We start from the raw sequence: 20184 nt of genomic DNA, 5'->3' as shown, positions 1-20184 counted from the left end.
TAATAAAACCCTTAAACTTTATAAAATTTCAACCCCTGAAAGGGCTTTTTATTTAATTCATTTCTATGCCTGTTCAAGCTCATTCTCTGCACATGTTTCTCAAGACAGTGTTCTGGGTTACTCAGACACCAAAACAGGATTGAAATCCAGAGAAACACACAAGCTCAAGATGAATAAACACAATAGCTCTCTTTTGAAAACCTAATGAACTGGAAATGAACTGTTAACTAAAGACAAAAGGAAGACCAAGAAAAGAGCACGGGCAATTTTTTAATTTAAAATAAAGTCAACAAAGATCCATATTCGACAATGAGGTTGACTAAATGTTAGATCACCACATCATGTAAGTTAACTATTGTTATCCTCCCCTCTTAGAGCATTTTTTAGACGTCATGAATTTAGAACATTCCACTATGTAAATAATACTACACTTTATAAAATGGTGATTATTTTAAGTACATGTAATGGTTCAGAATGATTTTCCCCTATGTTACTTAGTTTTTAAAATAACCAGAAACTACTCCCTATAACAGCTGCCTATGCAGGAGTTGGGAATTAGATCTCAGGTCCTCAAACTTGCCAGGCTTACTGAAACCTAAACAAAATCATCTCTTTCTTGTGTTTAAGTTTTCCTTTCCACAGGTTAAATTTATGTATCTCAATTATAAAGATGTCACAAAATATAACCCATGACATATATAATGGAGTATGTAAAAGACTTCACAGTTAATAATTATATTTTAATGGTGTAATATATACTATGAATATTTTATTGACATAATACTACATGCCACTGATCCGTACTACTGCCTCACTGAAAGAAAACTTTTCTGCCTTTTCTACCTCATTAGATACTTGTGCCTCAGCAGACATATGAATTGTAATTTTGGGAATGCTGTCCAAAAGTAAAGTAATTTAAATGCAACACTGACATAATAATGAATATTTTAAAAAGAGACAATGAAATCTAACTCAAATTTTTTACATGCTACAATTACTCTTACCAAGAATATGACATTACCATACTGATTCCAATCAGTCAACAAACCCAATGTCCACTGTTTGACTTGGAACTAATAGACACAATACAGGAAGAAACAAGCCTTTCCCTTAATACCACCCAATTTTAAAGGCTGGGTTATAACTACCCAAATCCTAGTCTCCCTGAATAAACTATTACTGGTCATAGTCAGTAAATTATTTAAACTTCTTAGATATTTTCCCTCTCAGAGGTAACATGATATTTGAGTTTAATACTCATTTTGTAACTCGGGTCTTCCTTTTATGCTCCTCTTTTCTTTTTAATTAAAAAAGTATGTTTTAATCTTAACATTCTAGAATTTGGTGAAAAAGTTTAAATATAATGTTAAAGACTTTAGTCTTCCATTCTGTATTTCCAGGACCTAAGTCCACACTGACTTGTCAGGTCACAGCTCTATGTGATCCTATAACTGTCCTCAGGCTCCCCTCTGGTCTGATTTAATTTGCCTTGACAGGCAAAAATGGCACTTTACTGTGTTTAATCACCAACATCAGAAAACATCAATTTTGGATTGTGGGTATTTTTTTCTTTTTTTCAATATTTGTTTATGTTTATTTATTTGAGAGAGAGTATATGTGCACAGTTAGTGGGGAGGAGAAGAGAGAGAGGGAGAGAGAGAATCTGCTGTTAGCAGATGCCCAATGCAGGTTTCGATCCCAGGAACTACAAGATCATGACTTGAGCCAAAATCAAAAGTCAGACGCTTAACCAACTGAGCCACCCAGGTGCCCCTGGGTATTAATTTTCTAAAGACAGAAAAGACTCTACAAAGAAACTTCAAAGATACATAATTTAGAGGAGTCTTTATAAAAAGAAATGGGCATGGAAAAATAAAAGAGAACCCAGAAGAGCAATGTTACTGAGGAAATTGAATAGAACTTCAACAGCTTTTACTATTTTAATCTATCATTATTAATATATTGTTATTAATCCTTAAAATAGGTCTACGTGTGTCCATTGTGCATAAATTAAAAATAAAGTATCACCTTATTCTTATCAAATTTACAAAAGAGAATGATTTTTTTTTAAAATACATAGCTCTATTTGCACATTCCATCTACACTAATAAAAATTTTTTTAAGTCCCAAGACTGCCAGACTGCTGGCAGGTACAAAAGGAGCATCCAACAAAGAAGCAAAGAACCAGCGAATCAGGAACAATACTCATAAAGAGAAGGCAAAGGAACATAGAGACAAGCAAGGAATGCAAAGGGAAGTACTGATTGGAGAAGGATACAGGTGATACTAGTTCATCCTAAAAAGATGTATGTAGCTTTCACATTTGCATCTTTAAATTCTTGTACACACTTCACTGTATGACCCAGCCAATCAGAGACCATGTAAAAAAATTTACTGCTACAATTCCATAAAATATTTCTCATATTTGCATATTTATAGATAGAAAATAAAATAACCGATAGAACCAAAAAACTGTAATTGGCTACTAGCAGAGAGAGTATCTGGCAAAAGCAAAATATTAACATCTGAAACTAAGTCCCACAACTGTACATTTAAATCCATAATCTAAAATTTCAACATGAATTTTACATTGTTTTTCAGATATAAGTTAGTGAAACTGAGTTAATAAATATTTACTGAATGCCTACTACGGGACGGACATTGTTCTAAGTGTGTTAAGGTACAATAGTACACATAATACCCTCAAGGAGTTTCCATTCTAGTTAGTGAAACAGGCGATATATAGGAATTTTAAGTGCACCAGAAAAACCAAAGCACTATAACATAGAAATGAAAATGTTTGTAATGATTACTTCATTTGTGACATAAACAGAATACAGACTGAAAAATAATTGTCTGAGCTTTATTTTCTAGAATATAGTTTACAAGTTTTCAAGGATTCAGTATTCAAAGATTCCCTCAATTATTTCTTCAGTTCAAACCAAAATAACTAACAGAACTTCTAATCTTCTTACTTCCTTTGAAATATTCCCTAAGTAGTGCATTATAAATACTGAATAGGTACATTTTTAAAGGATTTCACATACTATATTTATCACAGTTGCTGAAACACTAGACCTTGAGCTATTAGAGAGCGGAAATCTTTTTCTACCTCTTTTTCTTTTTTGTGAATTCAGCACCTGCACAGGGTTTAGAATAAAGTGCAATCCTGAATTACAAATTTATTATATAATAATTTTAATCTAATAGTGTCAAAGAAAGTGCTAACTTTATCATACCTGAAAAATAAATATTTTGTTCAAAGTTGTATTTCAGAATGTTTTGATCAATTAGAAATGGATAAATAGTAGTGTACTTAAATCCTAAGTGCTGCTTTTCAGACAGTCAGAGCAGTATTAGAGTCATGGCTCCAAAGTTTAAGAAGATCCACCCAAGCTGGATTATTTAAACTTGCAATAAATAGATGTATTTTCTTGGAAAAATATCTATTGTTACTGTAAAACTTGAGTTTCCTTTTTAACAAGATTGTATGATTACTCGTTTATATTGTTCTTTCCGCAGGAATCACACACCCCCTGTTTGCATCCTGTTATTCACTTAGAGCTTCCCTTCACTTCGCTATACTGTTTTCCCTAGTAGGAGAGTGGTTTTACTGCACATTAGAATCCTAAACTGTCCGCATGCTCCAAGTCTCCTGGTTTGTAGCATTTAGCATCTGTTCAGATCTTAAACATTACCTTGAAAAATGAATTGTCTGCGTCCTTTCAAAATATTGAATTGCCATCCTACATCACTGGAGGCCTGGAAAAGACTGGAATCTTTTCTACTGATTGTATCTCTCAGTTTCCATCTAATTCTGTGAACAACTTAAGAAACTACTTAGGGTATACATTCCACTAAAACCTAAGCAAACACATTTATATTCTTCTTAAAATTTTGTACATTTGGATTTGTTTTTCTGAAGGCAAAGAGACAATTTTTTAAGTAATTCAGGCGTAATCAAAACCAAGTTAAACCAATGCCTCAGACTCATCTAGGATCCGTAATAAAAATACAGATTCCTTGGTTCTACACTGAAGCCACTCAGAATCAGCAATAAGAGGGGCATGCCCTAGAATGTGCCTTTTAATAACCTTTCCAGGTTATTCTGATACACACTGAAGTTTAAAAACTGTAATGCAAATGACCTAAAATTAAAGGTAATGTAACTGATGAAGGAATGATGAAGGATAATAAGATCCTATTGTTAAATACATTGAACCAGAATGAAAAATTAACTCATTAATGAAGAGCTAAGAAAATAACTGTTAATATGTAAGACCTCCAAAAGGAGCCCAGCTATGCTATAATAACATTCTTTGTAAGGTAGGTTTGAAATCTACCTTACTTGGGGTATTCAACAGGACACATGTGTCTCATGAAAAAAATATATCTATCTATATAAACTTATACATTAAACATACATATATTACTTTAATTAGCATATATGTGTATGCATAGATATAAACACACACACTGCCTAGAAAATGGTAATTATGTTAGCGCTTAAATGGTACCTGGCTACTTGCTAAGTAGCTTCAGTGCTAACCCACTATTTCTTTTCTTTTAATTTTTTTTTGAGAGAGAAAGGGAGAATCAGTGTGTAGAAGGGGCAGAGAAAGGGAGAGAGGGAGAGAGGGAGAGAGGGAGAGAGGGAGGGAGGGAGGGAGGGAGAGAGAGAGAGAGAGAAAGAGAGAGAATCCCAAGCAGGCTCTGCACCTTCAGTGCACACCCCGATTCAGAGCTCAAACTGACGAACCGTGAGATCATGACCTGAGCTGAGATTGGTCCAATGCTTAACTGACTGAGCCACCCAAGAGCCCCTTGCCCACTACTTCTAAACAGGGCACAATCTATACATTTTTTCTTTTTTTTTTTTTTAAGTGTATTTATTTATTTTGAGAGAGAGAGAGAGAGAGAGAGAGAGGGAGGGGGGCACTTGTGCTCACACATGCACAAATGAGTGGGGGAGAGGGAGAAAGGGAGAGAGAGAGACACAGAAAGAGAGAGAGAGAGAGAGAGAGACAGAGAGAGAGAGAAAGAGAGAGAGACAGAGACAGAGAGAGAGAGAGAGAGAGAGAATCCCAAGCAGGCTCTATGCTTAAAGGGCAGAGTCCTACATGGGGCTTAATCCCAGGAACGGTGAGATCATAACCTTAGCCGTAATCTAGAGGCAGATGCTTAACTGAGCCACCCAGGTGCCCCTTTTCTCTTTTTAACATTTATAGTTTGATTTCCTATCATATAGGAGCAAGAAACGAAAAGGCAAAAATGACTAACATCAATGCATCTTTACCAAAGTCAAGGAATAACATCTCTCTGGCTTCTAGTCAGTCAACTTTCTAAGGGCAGAAACCAGATCCTGTTTGTCATAGAACCCCTTGCCACAAGGTCAAGCAGTAAGCACTGCATGTGAACTAATGCCGAGGATTAGGACAGCATTCCACAAAGCTGGGAGTGGTTACAGTCTATGATACGGGCTCCCAAACTTCCACATACATCCAGCCCCACCACTCTACCAGAGTTTTATTCTGCAGGTCTAGGGTGGGCCCAAGATCTGGCATTTGTAACAAGTTCCCAGGTGACACTACTGCTGCTTATCTGGGGACTACACTTTGAGAACCACAGATCAGGGGAAAGTCCTCAGGACTGTGCTATATAAATGGTTCCCAGAAAAGAGAAGTAATTGGAAGATGGTTAGGAAAAACAACACAGGGCATCCAGAAACCAGGGTTCTAGTTCCAACTCTATCAAAGAATTACTGTTTAGTTGATAAACACACACTCACACTCTCTCACTCTCACACACACACACAAACACACACACACACACACACACACCACTGAATCCCACATAACCCATCCTAGAGATGAAGAATCTGGTGTAAAGGAAAATTCAAAGACTTTATAGATAAGAAACAATTTTAAGTGTCTACTATGAACCTTTAAACATATAATCTGACCTGAAATGATTATCCTCATAATCAGTGTGTATTGCCTAAATCACAACTGTTAAACTACATAGTTTTTATCCAAAATAAAGATCATACACAGCAAGCAAATAAAAAAATGCCCAGCCTAAACACAGCAAACCATTTAAATATAAACCTGCAGGGAAATAGCTGTTTTCCAATATTCTAAACACATATTATAAATTCAAGTATCTGTAGATGGGTCTAGGGCAGCAGCAGCAGCAGCATCTGAGACCCTGTTAGAAATGCAAAATGTTGGCCCACTTGGGTGGCTCAGTCGGTTAAGGGTCTGACTTCGGCTCAGGTCATGATCTCACAGCTTATGAGTTCGAGCCCCACATCGGGCTCTATGCTCACAGCTCAGAGCCTGGAGCCTGCTTCAGATGCTGTGTCCCTTATCTCTCTCTGCCCTCCCCCACTCGTGTTCTGTCTCACTTCTGTCTCTCAAAATGAAATAACTGTTAAAAAAAATGCAAAATCTCTGACTACCACCTAAACCTACTAAATAAGAACTCCCATCTTAGTAAGATCCCTATGTGATTTGTAGATACTCAAAGTTTGAGAAGCACTGACTAGGGCACTCAGATTTTATCACTAATTCTTTACTCTATTTGTAAAATTGCATGATATATTTAAAAGAATCAACATTTCCCCCCCAAAAAAAATCTATTTCTGACATATAAACAGATAAAAAGGGAACTGAGGAATTATTTTACATAAGAATATGCAATGAAACTTTATTTTCCAACAAAAATTTCCAATAAAATACTTAATTGCTATGAAATCATATATGATTAGAAAGTAACTTCATGGCTGAGTAAACTGAGGTACAGGGATGCTAAATGGTTTGGTTAAAATCAAATAGTTTATCATGGCACAATGAGATTGAAATCCAATTCTGACTCCTGTAATATAATACTCCTTCTGGTGGAAAAAAATTATTTACATTTTCCTGGAGTAAACACACGGTTAATATATAGTAGTAGAAGTGTACATAATTTTTTTTAAAGAATAAATATCTACCCAAACATATTGAAGGAAATGAGCAAAAATATGTCATAGTATATATGTTTTATTCCCTTCATCGAGAGATTGAGAGAGATTGAGAGAGAGAGAGAGAGAGAGAGAGAGAGAGAGAAGGAGGGAGGGACAGAGACTTTAAAAAATTGCATTGGAAGGAGTAGTGGAACTGGAAACTATATGGACATAACTTTCAAACCTATGATTTTCACAGAATGACACTACAAATCAGGCAAGTGGAAGCATCTTTCTGATGAATGAACCTGGAACATGTATTTTTAGAAATACTACAAGTTTGGCTCTGCTACTTAAATTTTAATATATAGCAATAAACAAAACTTCTTCTTACCATCAAAGAAGCTCTTGGCTCTTAGGTAACTGACACTGAGCCTGAGAACTGAAAGTTTGTCCAGCTTATTAATAACATCTTGTGGAAAAGGCAGCAGGCTAGCCAAACGGTCCAACTCTGTATTAAGTCGGTCTCTATGTCGCTTGGAAGGATTTGACTTGATTCCTTCAGGTGGGATTGGCTTGACACTGAAAAACAAACAAAATACCACGAAATAAGATAGATGAAGTAAAAATTTCTATTGCATTATAGCTCTTCAGGTATTTCTCTAATGAAACAAACACCAAAAAGTCTACTCAAGTTTACGTAAATCCCTTCAAAAGGCTCCTTTGTATCGTAATTAAGAAAAACAAACAAAAAAAAATTGGTAAAATTCCTCATAATGTTTTATTAAAAGCTTATGAACTCATCTTAAGAAAATGCTGAGTGCATCTTATATACTTCATACTTCCTTCACTTCATACATTTGTGGTACAGTGATTCCCAGTAACAAATCCAGTAGGATTATTTTTTCAAACCCAGACACTGTTCCAGAAAGAAATGAAAAAGAAATCTGCAATTAATTATGTGAAGATTACGCTTCCTTTGCTATCTTCCTCAAGAAGCATCTTGGCATCATTTATGATGTAGATAAATAGGAGCTACCCTAATCACCCCAGCTTCCTATATTTAACACTTTCATCCTGTCAGTGACAACTATTCAAAGTCCTTCTGGCACCTCTATATGGTCATCTAGGCATTTAATGGGGTCCTCCAATATTTAAAAAAAAAATTGGCTTTGGTTATTTATATTTGTTGAGTGACAGATATTAGAGGTTAACTGTGATTCCTTGCAAATTTTGCTTTTAGGGCTGGTCAATAATTCTACTTAATTACTAGCTTTCATAGCTTATGTCTTAGAAAATTCAATGAATCCCCAACATGTAGCATGATTTTCATCTGAGAGAAAAGATATTTATAGTTAGGAGTAGAACCTGAGTTCAGATATGAGAAACTGCATAACTTCACAGAAAGGTCTTAGCCAGGATTTCACAGCAGAAATTCATTATTTAAAATGAACTGACAGATCATCACACACACAATGAAATATAGACAAGATATTAAAAAAACAAAACAACAACAACAAAAAAAAACAAAGATCATGCCTCTTCACCTTTCCATTTACCAGAAAAATAAAATCTTATGCAGGGCATTCTTACAACAAAGACATTTCCCTCCAGTTTTATTGAGAAGACAAAAGCAATTCAAATGATGGAATCTTCAAAAGTAGAAATTGGCCTGAATATAGTGCTGATTTAATCAAAATATTTCTAGATACTTTATGTTTTCAATGTTGTATGTGGAGAAGTAATACTTTATTTAAAAATTAATAAAAAGTCAATAAAGGGGCACCTGGGTGGCTCAGTCAGTTAAGCATCTGACTTCGGCTCAGGTCACAATCTCACGGTTCACGTGTTCAAGCCCCGTGTTGGGCTCTGTGCTGACAGCTGGGAGCCTGGAGCCTGCTTCGGATTCTGTGTCTCCCTCTCCCTCTGCCCCTCCCCACCCCTCTTTCTCTCTCTCTCTGTCTCTCTCTCTCTCTCAGAAATAAATATTAAAAAAAAATCTTTTTTAAAGTCAATAAAAATTTTAATGTTTGTTATATATTGTCCCCAACAAGTAATTTCTTCAGAACTTATCTATTTCTGTTTTTATTACAGTTCATGTTCTTTCTTTCTTTCTTTTTTTTTTTTTAATGTTTTACTTTTTAAGACAGAGAGAGACAGAGCATAAGTGGGGATACGGCAGAGACAGAGGGAGACACAGAATCCGAAACAGGCTCCAGGCTCTGAGCTGTTAGCACAGAGCCTGACGCGGGGCTTGAACTCACGAACTGAGATCATGACCTGAGCCGAAGTCGGACGCTTAACCAACTGAGCCACCCAGGCGCCCCCAGTTCATGTTATTTCTACAAAAGTAAGAATTAATAAATTGATAAAGTATATGGCATACATACAAAATAAATCAGGTACTTTCTCCAGACTGTGTAATTGCATACTTAGCAGAAACAGATGATTCTTTCTCTATTTTTCCTTAATCATACTGCATTTGTAATCAAATTCAAGTCATCTCTAAATTTCTTCAATTAATCAAATGATTTTCAAAAGTTACCTATAATGCATGTCTACCTCCCTGAATAATTCTCTGATTAATCTCTTGTTGACACAAATATTTACTTGCAGTTATCATGTCCTGGGTAATCTAGGAAAACATTCCTCTCCTACATATTCAAAAAGTGTTATGGGAGCAAAGTATGTGAGCAACTAACTACTTGAATTAAGATCTTTATAGACAAGGTAGTATCTGAGATAGACCTTTAAAGATGAACGGGATTTCAGGAGGAGGCAGGGCTGAGAAATGGTGGCCTGTGAAAAGTCCCCTGTCCGTAGTGTGAAGCATAGAGTACAAGAGAGAGGAGAAAGGGGAAAGTGGTTGTGGCCACATTCATGCAACAAATAGTAACCACCTACCATGGGCAAGGCACAGAAGACTCAGCAGTGAACTATACTACATGTACTAATGTTCCTGTTCTCATGAAGCTTACATTCCAGTGGCAGGAAACATAAATAACTAGTTGAGTGAATAAATAAACATATAACTTTCAGAGCTGCTAAGTGTTAAAAAGAAAAATAAAGCAAGATAAGGAACTAAAGAGTGACAAGCATGCTGGTTTTGATAGCCAGGAAGGGTCTCTGATGTTACATTTCAGCACAGACATAAATACAACGAAGGAGTGAGCTATGTGGGTATCTGATGAAAAAAAATGTTCAAGATAGAGCAAACAGACAATTTCCTCACAGAAATGGTGTAAAATTAGACTCTGGTATCTGGGAGTCATCTTAAGCTCTGAGCTGGGATTTACATGACCAGTCTTGTGTTTTACTAAGCTGACTCTGGCGATGACGAGCATGAAATGTAGGGCAACTCTCAGTGAAGCTAGCACTTGTTTCTAAAATACAAATCTACAACACTCCTCGGATTTAAAAATTTCAGTCGCTCTGGACAGTCCATGTTTCTTAGCCTAGAAGCAAAACACCTCTTGATCTTTTATAGCCCCCTAACTATTCCTCTGGCCTCATTTCCTGCAGCCAAAGCCTTTCTTGTCCATTATACTCCAGACAGAAGAAAGTACTTAGTTATCAATATATACTTTGGTGCTTTCATACATGTTACTCTCCGGAATCCTCTTGTTCTGTCTCATCCGCTACAAAGCCGTGCTCAATTAGATGACTTCTGTAAAGTCCTCCCTGACCTACTCACAATGGATCCCTCTTGTACTACTTCTGTACCTTATGCATCTTAAGCAAATGTCTTATACAACCATTCCATTAAGGAATACCCTGTGCAGATAGTATTTCCAATAAACTGAAAATGCATTTCGTCTCGCACTCTTGATAGCTTTCCAGTAATGATTATAAAACATCGGGGACAAGACAGTAACACAATGAACCAAGACAAACTAAGAGGACACAGAGAAATAAAAATCACGATACAAAAAAAGAAAAAAAAATCATTCAAGATATTGCTCCATGAAGTCCTGCTGTCCATCTTGTGCTGTCTCTCTGCAGTGCTCAACCATGAGCTAGATGAACCTACTTCTTTGCACAACATAAAACTTTCCACAGCTCTAATGTGTTATCTATCATACACATTATGGAATATTTAGCATGAGATCAAATTTCTTAAGTGTTATGTAACTGGTAATACTTAGACTTGTTTATTGCTCTTATGCCTGTAAACTTGATCGTTTTTGTATCCCCAGTGCTCAACATAGTACTATCCACAGAGTGGACCTTCAATTAATGTTTGCTGATCAAAAGTATCTGGAAAAAGAGTTATCAGGACCTGACCAAAGGCAGTGATAGGAAAGAAAGTAAGGCCTGGTATGAGATACTTCAACACAGCACTTTATGCCCATCATAAAGCTTGCTATATAGCAAGACTCCAATGTTTGCTGATGGGGCACAGGAAGTACGGAAGAGGAAAACATGGAGTGAGGAAGAAGCAGGTTGGGGTAAGGACTATACTTCCTAATGGAAGGTACACCAAACAAAGAGAACGAGACGAGAGGACAGAGCTTGATGATACAGACATTTAGGCATAACATTGGGGAAGAGGCACAGGCAAAGACAACAGAGGAGGAATTACAAGAAGACAGGAAAAGAACCAGGTTGGAATATTCTGGATATTACAAAACAAAATCAAATACACAGAAAAATTAAATGAGAAGTACCCACCGGATGTGGCATTTCAAATGCACTACTGCTAAAAGTAAAGCAACCGACGAGGCATACTCTGTCACTGATTTTGTGAGAAATGTTTACAACTATTTTGTGAAAGTATTTGATTCTTATCTACACATCTTAAAGATGCGCATAATAATTCGATAGAAAAAGTAAACTTACATCGGTTACACCTGACTTGGGTTATGCTAGTACTTTTACTTTCGTATCGCCTTTAAATCTATGCCAAAATATATACTGCCAACTACCTATTTAAATGAGAGGCTATATTTGAAATATAAACAAACATCCCTGTAACCTTAGACTTGGGAGATCTGAAGTTAAGATATCTCTTGACATAGAGAGACCACTGATGTTGATAAAGAGAAGAAGCAATTTATTATTTTCTTAAAGCCTTACCTCAAAACCTTGTCCCAACCTGCAAATCAAAACTGTTGTGAAATCAAGACTCTAGCTGACTGTGTGCCATGCTTCTGTTTTCAAAGCCCTGCATGCTGTAAGTACTGCTATTGAGAAGCCCAACGCCACATCCAATGCTAATATGAGTGCCATCTTTAAAGCCTTTTCAATATCCCAGTGTTGAGTGTCTATTAGACTCCTCACTTGCGCCCAGTGTTGAAAACAAGTTAAATGTCTAACCCAGTTTAATCTGGGTTACTATAAGTTACCACAACTGTAAATGTTTATGTTTTCATATGACATTTATCATAAAACCGCAAATCTCACGCAAAAATACAGTTTCAGTAATCCTATGAGATTAAAGCAATGTTTTCTAACAGATCGCAGTACTGAGTCTGCTCTATCAGCTTTTTCCTCTCAGTGATTTAATCTATTCCCACTGCTTCTGTCAATTTACCAATAAATTGCTAATCTTTATTTCCAGCTCCTGTACCTGGGTGTCTTCTCATTTACATTTTCCAGAATTTAGGCACCCCCTTCTTAGCATGTGATACGGTACTACTCTTCACTTTAGCCAATGGCTATGAAACTGAAATAATCCTCAATAAATCTCTGCCCCATACTGACTTTACTCAAGCCATTCATTCACCATTTCCACCTCAATGGCTTCAGTGTGTACTTATTTATCTCTGAAAGTAAATGTTAAATGTTTCAAGTCATAAATTATATAATTAATGTAACATTGGACAGGTGATATGTGACACAAATAAAGTCATATTTCATTGGCAGGGTAAATACAGCTGGATATTTTACTTTCCCAGATGAAGGGGGAAAAAATCTACAGAAACTTCTGAGAATTCTAGCTGAAAGTCACTTTTAATGAGCCAGAATTCTTCAATCACCTGCTGCTGCCACTGTATAGTTGTGATGAGTCCTTCCCTTTCCCCCTTTTTGCTATACCTAAGGATAGGCAATAAGGTTCAAACAGCACATAATCTCTAGCACAAGACTTTAACAGTGAAAACCTGGAACATGAAAGATGCCCTAGAAATCACGGTTACTTCCAAAATCCTGAAAAAAGTCATTGAAAGTGTTTCCTTTTTCCTTTCTTATATGAATGTATATATTTTTTTCAGTATGTCCTTTGGAACCCATATAAAAAGTATCTACTATACTAAAATCACTAAAGCATGACAATTTTAAGTGGTGGTCAATTGTTTAGTAAATAATTGTAAATACTGACCGTGTGCATGGTATTAAGAAGCTCTGGTGGCTACAAACGCAAATAAAAGCCTGAGCTAACCTTGAAGAACTTATCTTTCTTACTAGGAGGAGATGCATTATAAGAAGGCAATATCAAACAAATGTGTCATACAGTTGCCATAAAAGTGATGCTCAGGAGTTCAGGAAAGTAAGAGCAGGTAGAGCAATAGGGGAAGGTTCATGAAGATCTGGCATCTAAACCAGGTCTAAAAAGACAGGTAAGTCACTTCTGGTTTTGAGACAGCCAAGTACATAGCTCTCTAAAAAGATCCTTCCCTTCAGATAATTCATGCTAGAAAGGAAAACAAGAGACAGAAACAATCTGTATCCAATAAACCTAAAAGATAGCTAAACCCAGATATAAATAATACGGAGATGAAAAATGGGTACAAACAAAATCAATGATAACAAAGAACAGGAAGGAAAATGTACTCACAGTATATTACTTAGCTCAGCAGTAAACAATATTTACAGTTAAAAAATACGGAAACACCCAAAGTTAATTTAATCCGTAACAGTGAAAAAGTTATATTGGGAGAGTGAAGAAGGTGAGGGGGGGAGGAGATATGAAGTAACAATCACTTTAACTATGACAATAAAACATCAACAGAAAATACCTAATATGCTGAAAAGATACCATGATACACATACCCTTGACTTATTTAACCATGCATGTGTTATTTAATAGGCATACTGTCCCAAAAAAGTATTTCAATCAAAGGGAAAAGAGCAAAATGAAAAATATAAGACAAAGCAAACAATACACTTCAAGTAGAAAAATCTGCAAATAAACTATTACTACTAGTATTACAACTTCATACACGCATGCGCGCGCGCACACACACACACACACACACACACACACACACGCTCACAAACCCAACATTTAAGTTGAATTACCTACCCCTCCTCTCTTTTTTGCCTATGAAATTGACAATTCACATTTTAAAGCAAAAATGCAAGGACACAGGCACTCTCCCATACTATGCACAGGAATAATTTTTTTTTGTAGAGTAATTTGATACTATTTCAAAGGATATTTGGCTCAACCTTGAAAGTATGCATACACACCTTTGTACCTCCAAATTCCACGTAAAGGAATTTTTCCTAAGGAAACAACTAAGAATCTGCATAGAAACTCATGTATCTCAAGGATATTCTCTGAAATACCAGATAAAATATTAAGAAGTTGGAAGTAACAGAATTTCCCCCCAAAACAAAAATAGTTAAATAAATCATGGAACATTTATAGAATGGAGTACTATGCAGCCACTGAAAACCATATAGGAATTATAAAGAAAGGGAGGCAGGTAGTAAATCATAAGAAAGACCAAGAGGAACGACCATGAATGCAAGTACGGAGGTAAGCACAAGTCTGGCAAACAGTAAATCATTTATTTCATATAACACTAATTAATGTTATTATTGCAAATAACACTAATTATTTAAGGAGAAACAGGGGGCATTAAGGAAATCCCTAGTATATGGGTGTGCCATAAAAATCACTAAACTTACTTACCTGAGCACTATTGTGAAGTTGGTAATAACATAAGCTTTGTAGCCATAAGACCTGAAATCCGATATTCAAACTCAGCTTTCTCATTTGCTACCTAACAATTCTGAATCTGAATCCCAGATCCCTATCTATAAAATAAATAGTAATACCTTTTCACACTACCATCATAAAAATAAAATAAAATGTAAAACACTGTGCACATATATATCACAATAAGTACTAATGAACAGTAGCTTTTTGATAAACTTTTGGGCAAAAAAAAATCCATTTAAAAAAAAACTGCGGAAGTAGAAAGGTACTGTTGTTAGAGATTTGCATGGTATTTATTTCTAAGTAACTGTCCTAATTATATACAATGCTAAGCATGCACTATATAAGTTTAGATGTCAGTGAAGTACCACATTTCAGCCATAATCATAATTGAGAACATAATCATATACTGCCTCTTACAGGAGAACTGATTGTTCTGTGATAATGTAAGCTACAATTATTTATAGAATAGAATTTTCCATTTCATTTATATCATTAAACAATGACTTACAGTCTTTACAGTTTATAAAAGTTTTGTTCTTCTCATTTTAGTTGTGAGACTGACTGTGTAGGTATTAACTGTGCTCCTTTGCTGGTCAATCACTTGCTTGGATCTACAAGAGCAAAGAAACTAGACTTCATCCTTTAGTTTAGACCTAATGCTCTTTCCATTTATTTCTCATTTTTCCCTCTTTTTGCCAGTTATTTTTCATAAATGCTGATAACTAAACACTTTCACTTATTCATTTCATAGTTCCAATATGTAAGGATCTCTGTAGTCATTATGCATAAACTAAGGAAAGCTATCTGAAAAATACGATAAAACAATAATTATGGAAGTGAAAAGACCTATCCCTTTATTTTAAAAGCTATTTGGGAAATGATACCATAGTATATTTATATGAAATACTTTCAGTAAAACGATATATAATTTTATTCCACTACTATATATAAATGAGGCTTATGAAGCTTAAATAAACAGTAACTTAGCAAATATAGCAACAAAGACCATGCTTTTATATTATATAACTAGTATATTAAGGTAACCAGGATCATCTAATACTGAGAAGTTATTACCCATACAGGCATTTCATGATGGCTGTCTTGATCACCACTGCTGTGACTATCATTTTTAAGTGTGGATGTCATTTACTCAACACCTATTATTTACCAACAATCAGTAATAACTTTGTAGAAAAACAGTAAATTGAAGTACTGCTCGACTTTTCCAGTAGTAACAAAACTTTAAAAAATGTAAAAATATATACAAAGTTATTATCAACAGGAAAAAAAGATTCTATTTAATTCAATGGTATCCTTTTCACCTACCTTCATGAGACAAAGTAACTAAACAAATGAACAATACTTTCATCTCCAAAGAAAACAAAACAGGAACATAATTTAAATTAAAAAGAAGAATTTCATTTGTTTGTGTTCTAAGCAGAGTGATTACATATAGAGCAACACCTTAAGGAAAGCAACGGTAGAATCCATTCCTAAGGGTATCTTTGGAAATTTCCTTTAGGAACATGGGTCTGGTGCAAGGTTGGTTAGGATCCTTTAATTTCCTAACTTAATTATTGCAAAAAGAAGGGAAACATTTACTGAGCATCTACTATGTACAAGATACTTTAGTGGGATTAAATTTAACACATTTAAATTGTATTTGGTGCCAATTAGATAATTTTCAATGTTAGACTTGCCACTAGGGGGAGATTATCTTGTTTAATACAGTCAATTGAAGAGGGACTGGAAGAGCTTCAGATTAAAGTTGTCACATACTTGATTATAAAATTTTATGAAACTGGATATTAAATTGACTGTATTGTTAATAGTCCTATAATTATGATACAACATATCTTTTTTTTCTTTAAGTAAAATAAAATGACTCTCACTTAAGGGATCAAAGTTAAATACCATTTTCAGCTCAGACTAGTCGTGTTTTTCTGATAATGCTGGCATATTTTAGACCTCATTAGCTAAAAACTAGTAATTTAAATGCATGTTAAACGTAGCATTAGGTTTAATGGCCACATTCCTAAAATAAACCTTGACTAACTGCATTATAAAGTAATCCGTTTTTCATTCAGGTAAAAACAACTTATAATCAATTTCACGTGATTCTGCAAATGCCAGCACTAGGCTTTCCTTAAGGAAGCAATATGGTGACATGTTAAGGCATTTATATGACTACAAGCAACACAAAGTACTCAATAAAGATCAGATAAAATCTATACTAAAATAAAATGAACGTGAACATGGATAATGCTTTAGTTATACTGTATTACAAGAGATTGTTAAATACAAATGTATTTACAAGTTTTCTGAAGTATATTAAAACGCTAAAATAAAACAACGAAAGATAGATCTTACATAAATAAAATGCTAACTAAAAGCCAAAGATGTTAAACTTTATAATGAATACAACATTAAGGCTTTTGATTAAAAAAAAAAAAAAGTCATCTAGATGCTTTGTTACGACAATGATTAAAACCTAAAAATTCATCACAGAGATCTTCAAGTTTTCTGACCATACACAGAAAACCCATGATACTGCCTTTATATTAGGCTAAGTACACTACTGTATTAACAAATACATAGAAGAGGCATTTGGGATGCCTCTGGTTATTTTAAATAACCACCAAACACAAGGCCGAGTTAGACAAATACATTTTTATATAAGGAACTCCTTTATAAAATATAAGTATTTTAAGCCAATGCCACAGAAAATTGCTGACTAGGCAGTATTCCTAATGCCAGCCACACTGCAGGATAAGACTTCCAAATTTTAATCAGTCTACTTATAGGTTAGTATCTCCTCTTAAGGCCAAGTCTAGACCTGAAGAACTATAATTGAAATTCTAAAAGGAAATTAAAACTTCAGAATAATGAAACTTTTAAACCTGTTACTGGTTCCAAACACATATTCTGAATTGTGATTTTTCTGATCTGGATTAGTGATCTAAACTGAGTTTTAAGCAAAGTGTACACTTCTGACTTGTTCTGAGTAAACGTTTCTGTTCTTAAAATGGTTTATGAAGACTTGAAAAAAATGTTAAGTAGCTCAAAGATCAAATTAGTAATAAACACGTGAATATAACGATCTCAGCAATCTGTGTCAAGCATTAATTTTTTTTCCTGAACATTATTTTAATGTATTTACCATCTCACACAAATATATATCACCAAAACAAATATCTAAGTTTCTAAATAATCTATTAGAATCGATAAAACTTTGAAGGAAGGGAAAAAGAGAAAAATGCTAAGAATGCAAACGTGTTTCAGTAATTCCAGCTTTAAATCTTTCACTTTACAGACCCTAAAATCACTTCAAAAGTGGTAAGAAAAGTCCCCAAAAGGGTGGCTGAAAATACAAATCCCCCGCTGTATCCTGTCCACTACACTCAATTCATCCCTGCTCCCCTGTATATACATTTTACCGATATGATCACGTTGAGCGCTACAAAATTACTGCCAAATAAGTAAATAAGAGCCGGTTGCAGAGACCAAAAAATACCTTCAGAGGAACTCAGACCCTTTTTTGCAGACGGCACGTGTTTAGCTCTTTAAAACATCTGGCCCTACCAGGATGAAAATAATAACCGTCCTCTAACCCAACCAATGAAAATATTAAAAATCGAAGAGGATTTCAAGGCGGTTTTGTGTTAATTAATCCACCAGTCCCACTGGGCAGGCTAGACCAGTCAACAAATTAAGACCACAGAAAAGAGAGGTGCAGATGGGTGGGGGTGCGGGAGGATGCGTGTGCACCGCGAAGTGGGAGGGGGTGCATTTTTTTTAAATGCGATCATTAAAAACTAAAAACCCAAGGCCTGGGTCTGTCGACCGGCCTCTAAATCTCGATTTCACGGACTCTATCGCGAATGAACCTAATCTCTGCACGGCGGGGATTTGGAGGCGGGGTGGGGCCGCCTCCCGCACCGGGGTGCAGTGGCGCACACTCCGCGCGGAAGACTAGCTCTGCACACTCACGTTTTCTGCACCGGCTTCCGCCGCTTGCGACTGGCGTAGGTGATGTGAGAGCTGCTGCTGTTCATGGTGCCCAGCCGGCGGCGGCTCCTCCCCAGGAGCGGGCGCAGACGGCCAGGTTCCCGGGACCCGGAGCGACCCGGACGACTGCAGCGGCCGGCGCCGGATTCCACGAAGTCGCGCCCGCTCCACCTGCGTCCTCGCGAGGACGCCGCGCGCCCCGAACCCTGGCTCCCGCAGCCCCGCGCGTCCAGGTGCGCCGCCCGGGCCTGGCGCTGAGGGGCGAGGGGCGGAGACCGGAGAGCAAGGCGGCGCAGGTGCCTTCAACACCGGCAGAGGCGGCGTAGCGCTGTCCGCAGGTAGGCGGCCCGGGTGGAGGAGGAGCCTGGGCAGCCTGTTTGCAATACCGGCCTGGGTCGCGCGCTGTGGCGCCGCGCCCCGTGACCGTCGCCGCGGCCCCTCGGGTAAGGGAGGCGCAGCTCCGCTGCTCCTGGGGCTTCCCCTATCCCGGGTGCTTCCCGCCTGCAGAGCTCAGACTTCGGCCGCACTCCCCTACCACCAGCTTCCGCTAGACTACGCAGCTGCCTCTGCTTTGAGCCGGTGGTCCTGATCACTTTTTCGGGACCGAGCGTCGAGGGGACTCTCCCAGCGTTGCCTCTGGACTCAGTGCACAGCGGCTGAAGAGCAGAAGCGCCCCGACTCCACTGCGGCCCCGCCCAGCTCGTTGTAGCCCCGCCCTATGCCACTTGGCCACGCCCCTCATTACATTCCCTTGAGGGCCCCACCCTCCCTGCGCGTGATGACGTAAAACGTAACGACGCCCTCCCCCCTCCGCGTAGCCGTCTTCTTTAGGTCAAGGGGAGGATTCTGTGAAAACATTTCCACACCTCTAGAAGGGAGGTGTGACAACAGATTACGTAGAGCCAAACTCTGTAGCTAGACTAGCTCAAGGAGACATGCCAAATAGTGAGCTTAACTTCACCTATGTGAGAGACAGTGACTCAGCTAACTTTTGGCTAAGAGTTACAGTGAGCTGGCAGATAACCAATGGGACTCTAAATATTTTCCTAGAGGGGAAAGCTTCATTCAGGAGGCCACATCTGAGTTGAACTAGAAGGCTAAGTGTTTCCTTGGTCTTTTGTTGTTGTTGTTTCCTTACCAGTCAGAATAACTTTGTTACTCTCCAGCCAGATTTCGATAGGACGGAAAGGAAACAACGAAGAAGGAAAGGAGGCACTTAAGAGATAAGAAGTGGTCTGGTATGATTGGAGAGAGGCACTGGAAGAGAACTTCAGGACTTCTAGGATCAAATCAGAAAGCCTTGATGAGTCTAGATTTTATTTTGTAGTCAGTGGAAACCTTT

At 37.1% G+C, this 20184-nt stretch overlaps 1 protein-coding gene across 1 annotated transcript in view; it reads right to left on the bottom strand.

The window, feature by feature from the left end:
- Window positions 1–18971, bottom strand: part of AHR (aryl hydrocarbon receptor) — a 53660-nt gene extending 34689 nt beyond the window's left edge. The window contains exons 1-2 of the mRNA XM_007089079.3: window positions 18825–18971; window positions 7341–7528 (exon numbers count right to left, since the gene is read on the bottom strand). Coding sequence (XP_007089141.2) covers window positions 7341–7528; window positions 18825–18889 — 253 coding nt within the window. The 5' untranslated portion in view covers window positions 18890–18971. The remainder of the gene's footprint in view (window positions 1–7340; window positions 7529–18824) is intronic.
- Window positions 18972–20184: the final 1213 nt, after the last annotated feature.

Source organism: Panthera tigris, chromosome A2, assembly GCF_018350195.1.
Source record: "Panthera tigris isolate Pti1 chromosome A2, P.tigris_Pti1_mat1.1, whole genome shotgun sequence".
Lineage (NCBI taxonomy): Eukaryota > Metazoa > Chordata > Mammalia > Carnivora > Felidae > Panthera > Panthera tigris.
Note: the sequence above shows the minus strand (reverse complement) of the source record. Positions and strands in the feature narration are given on the sequence as shown.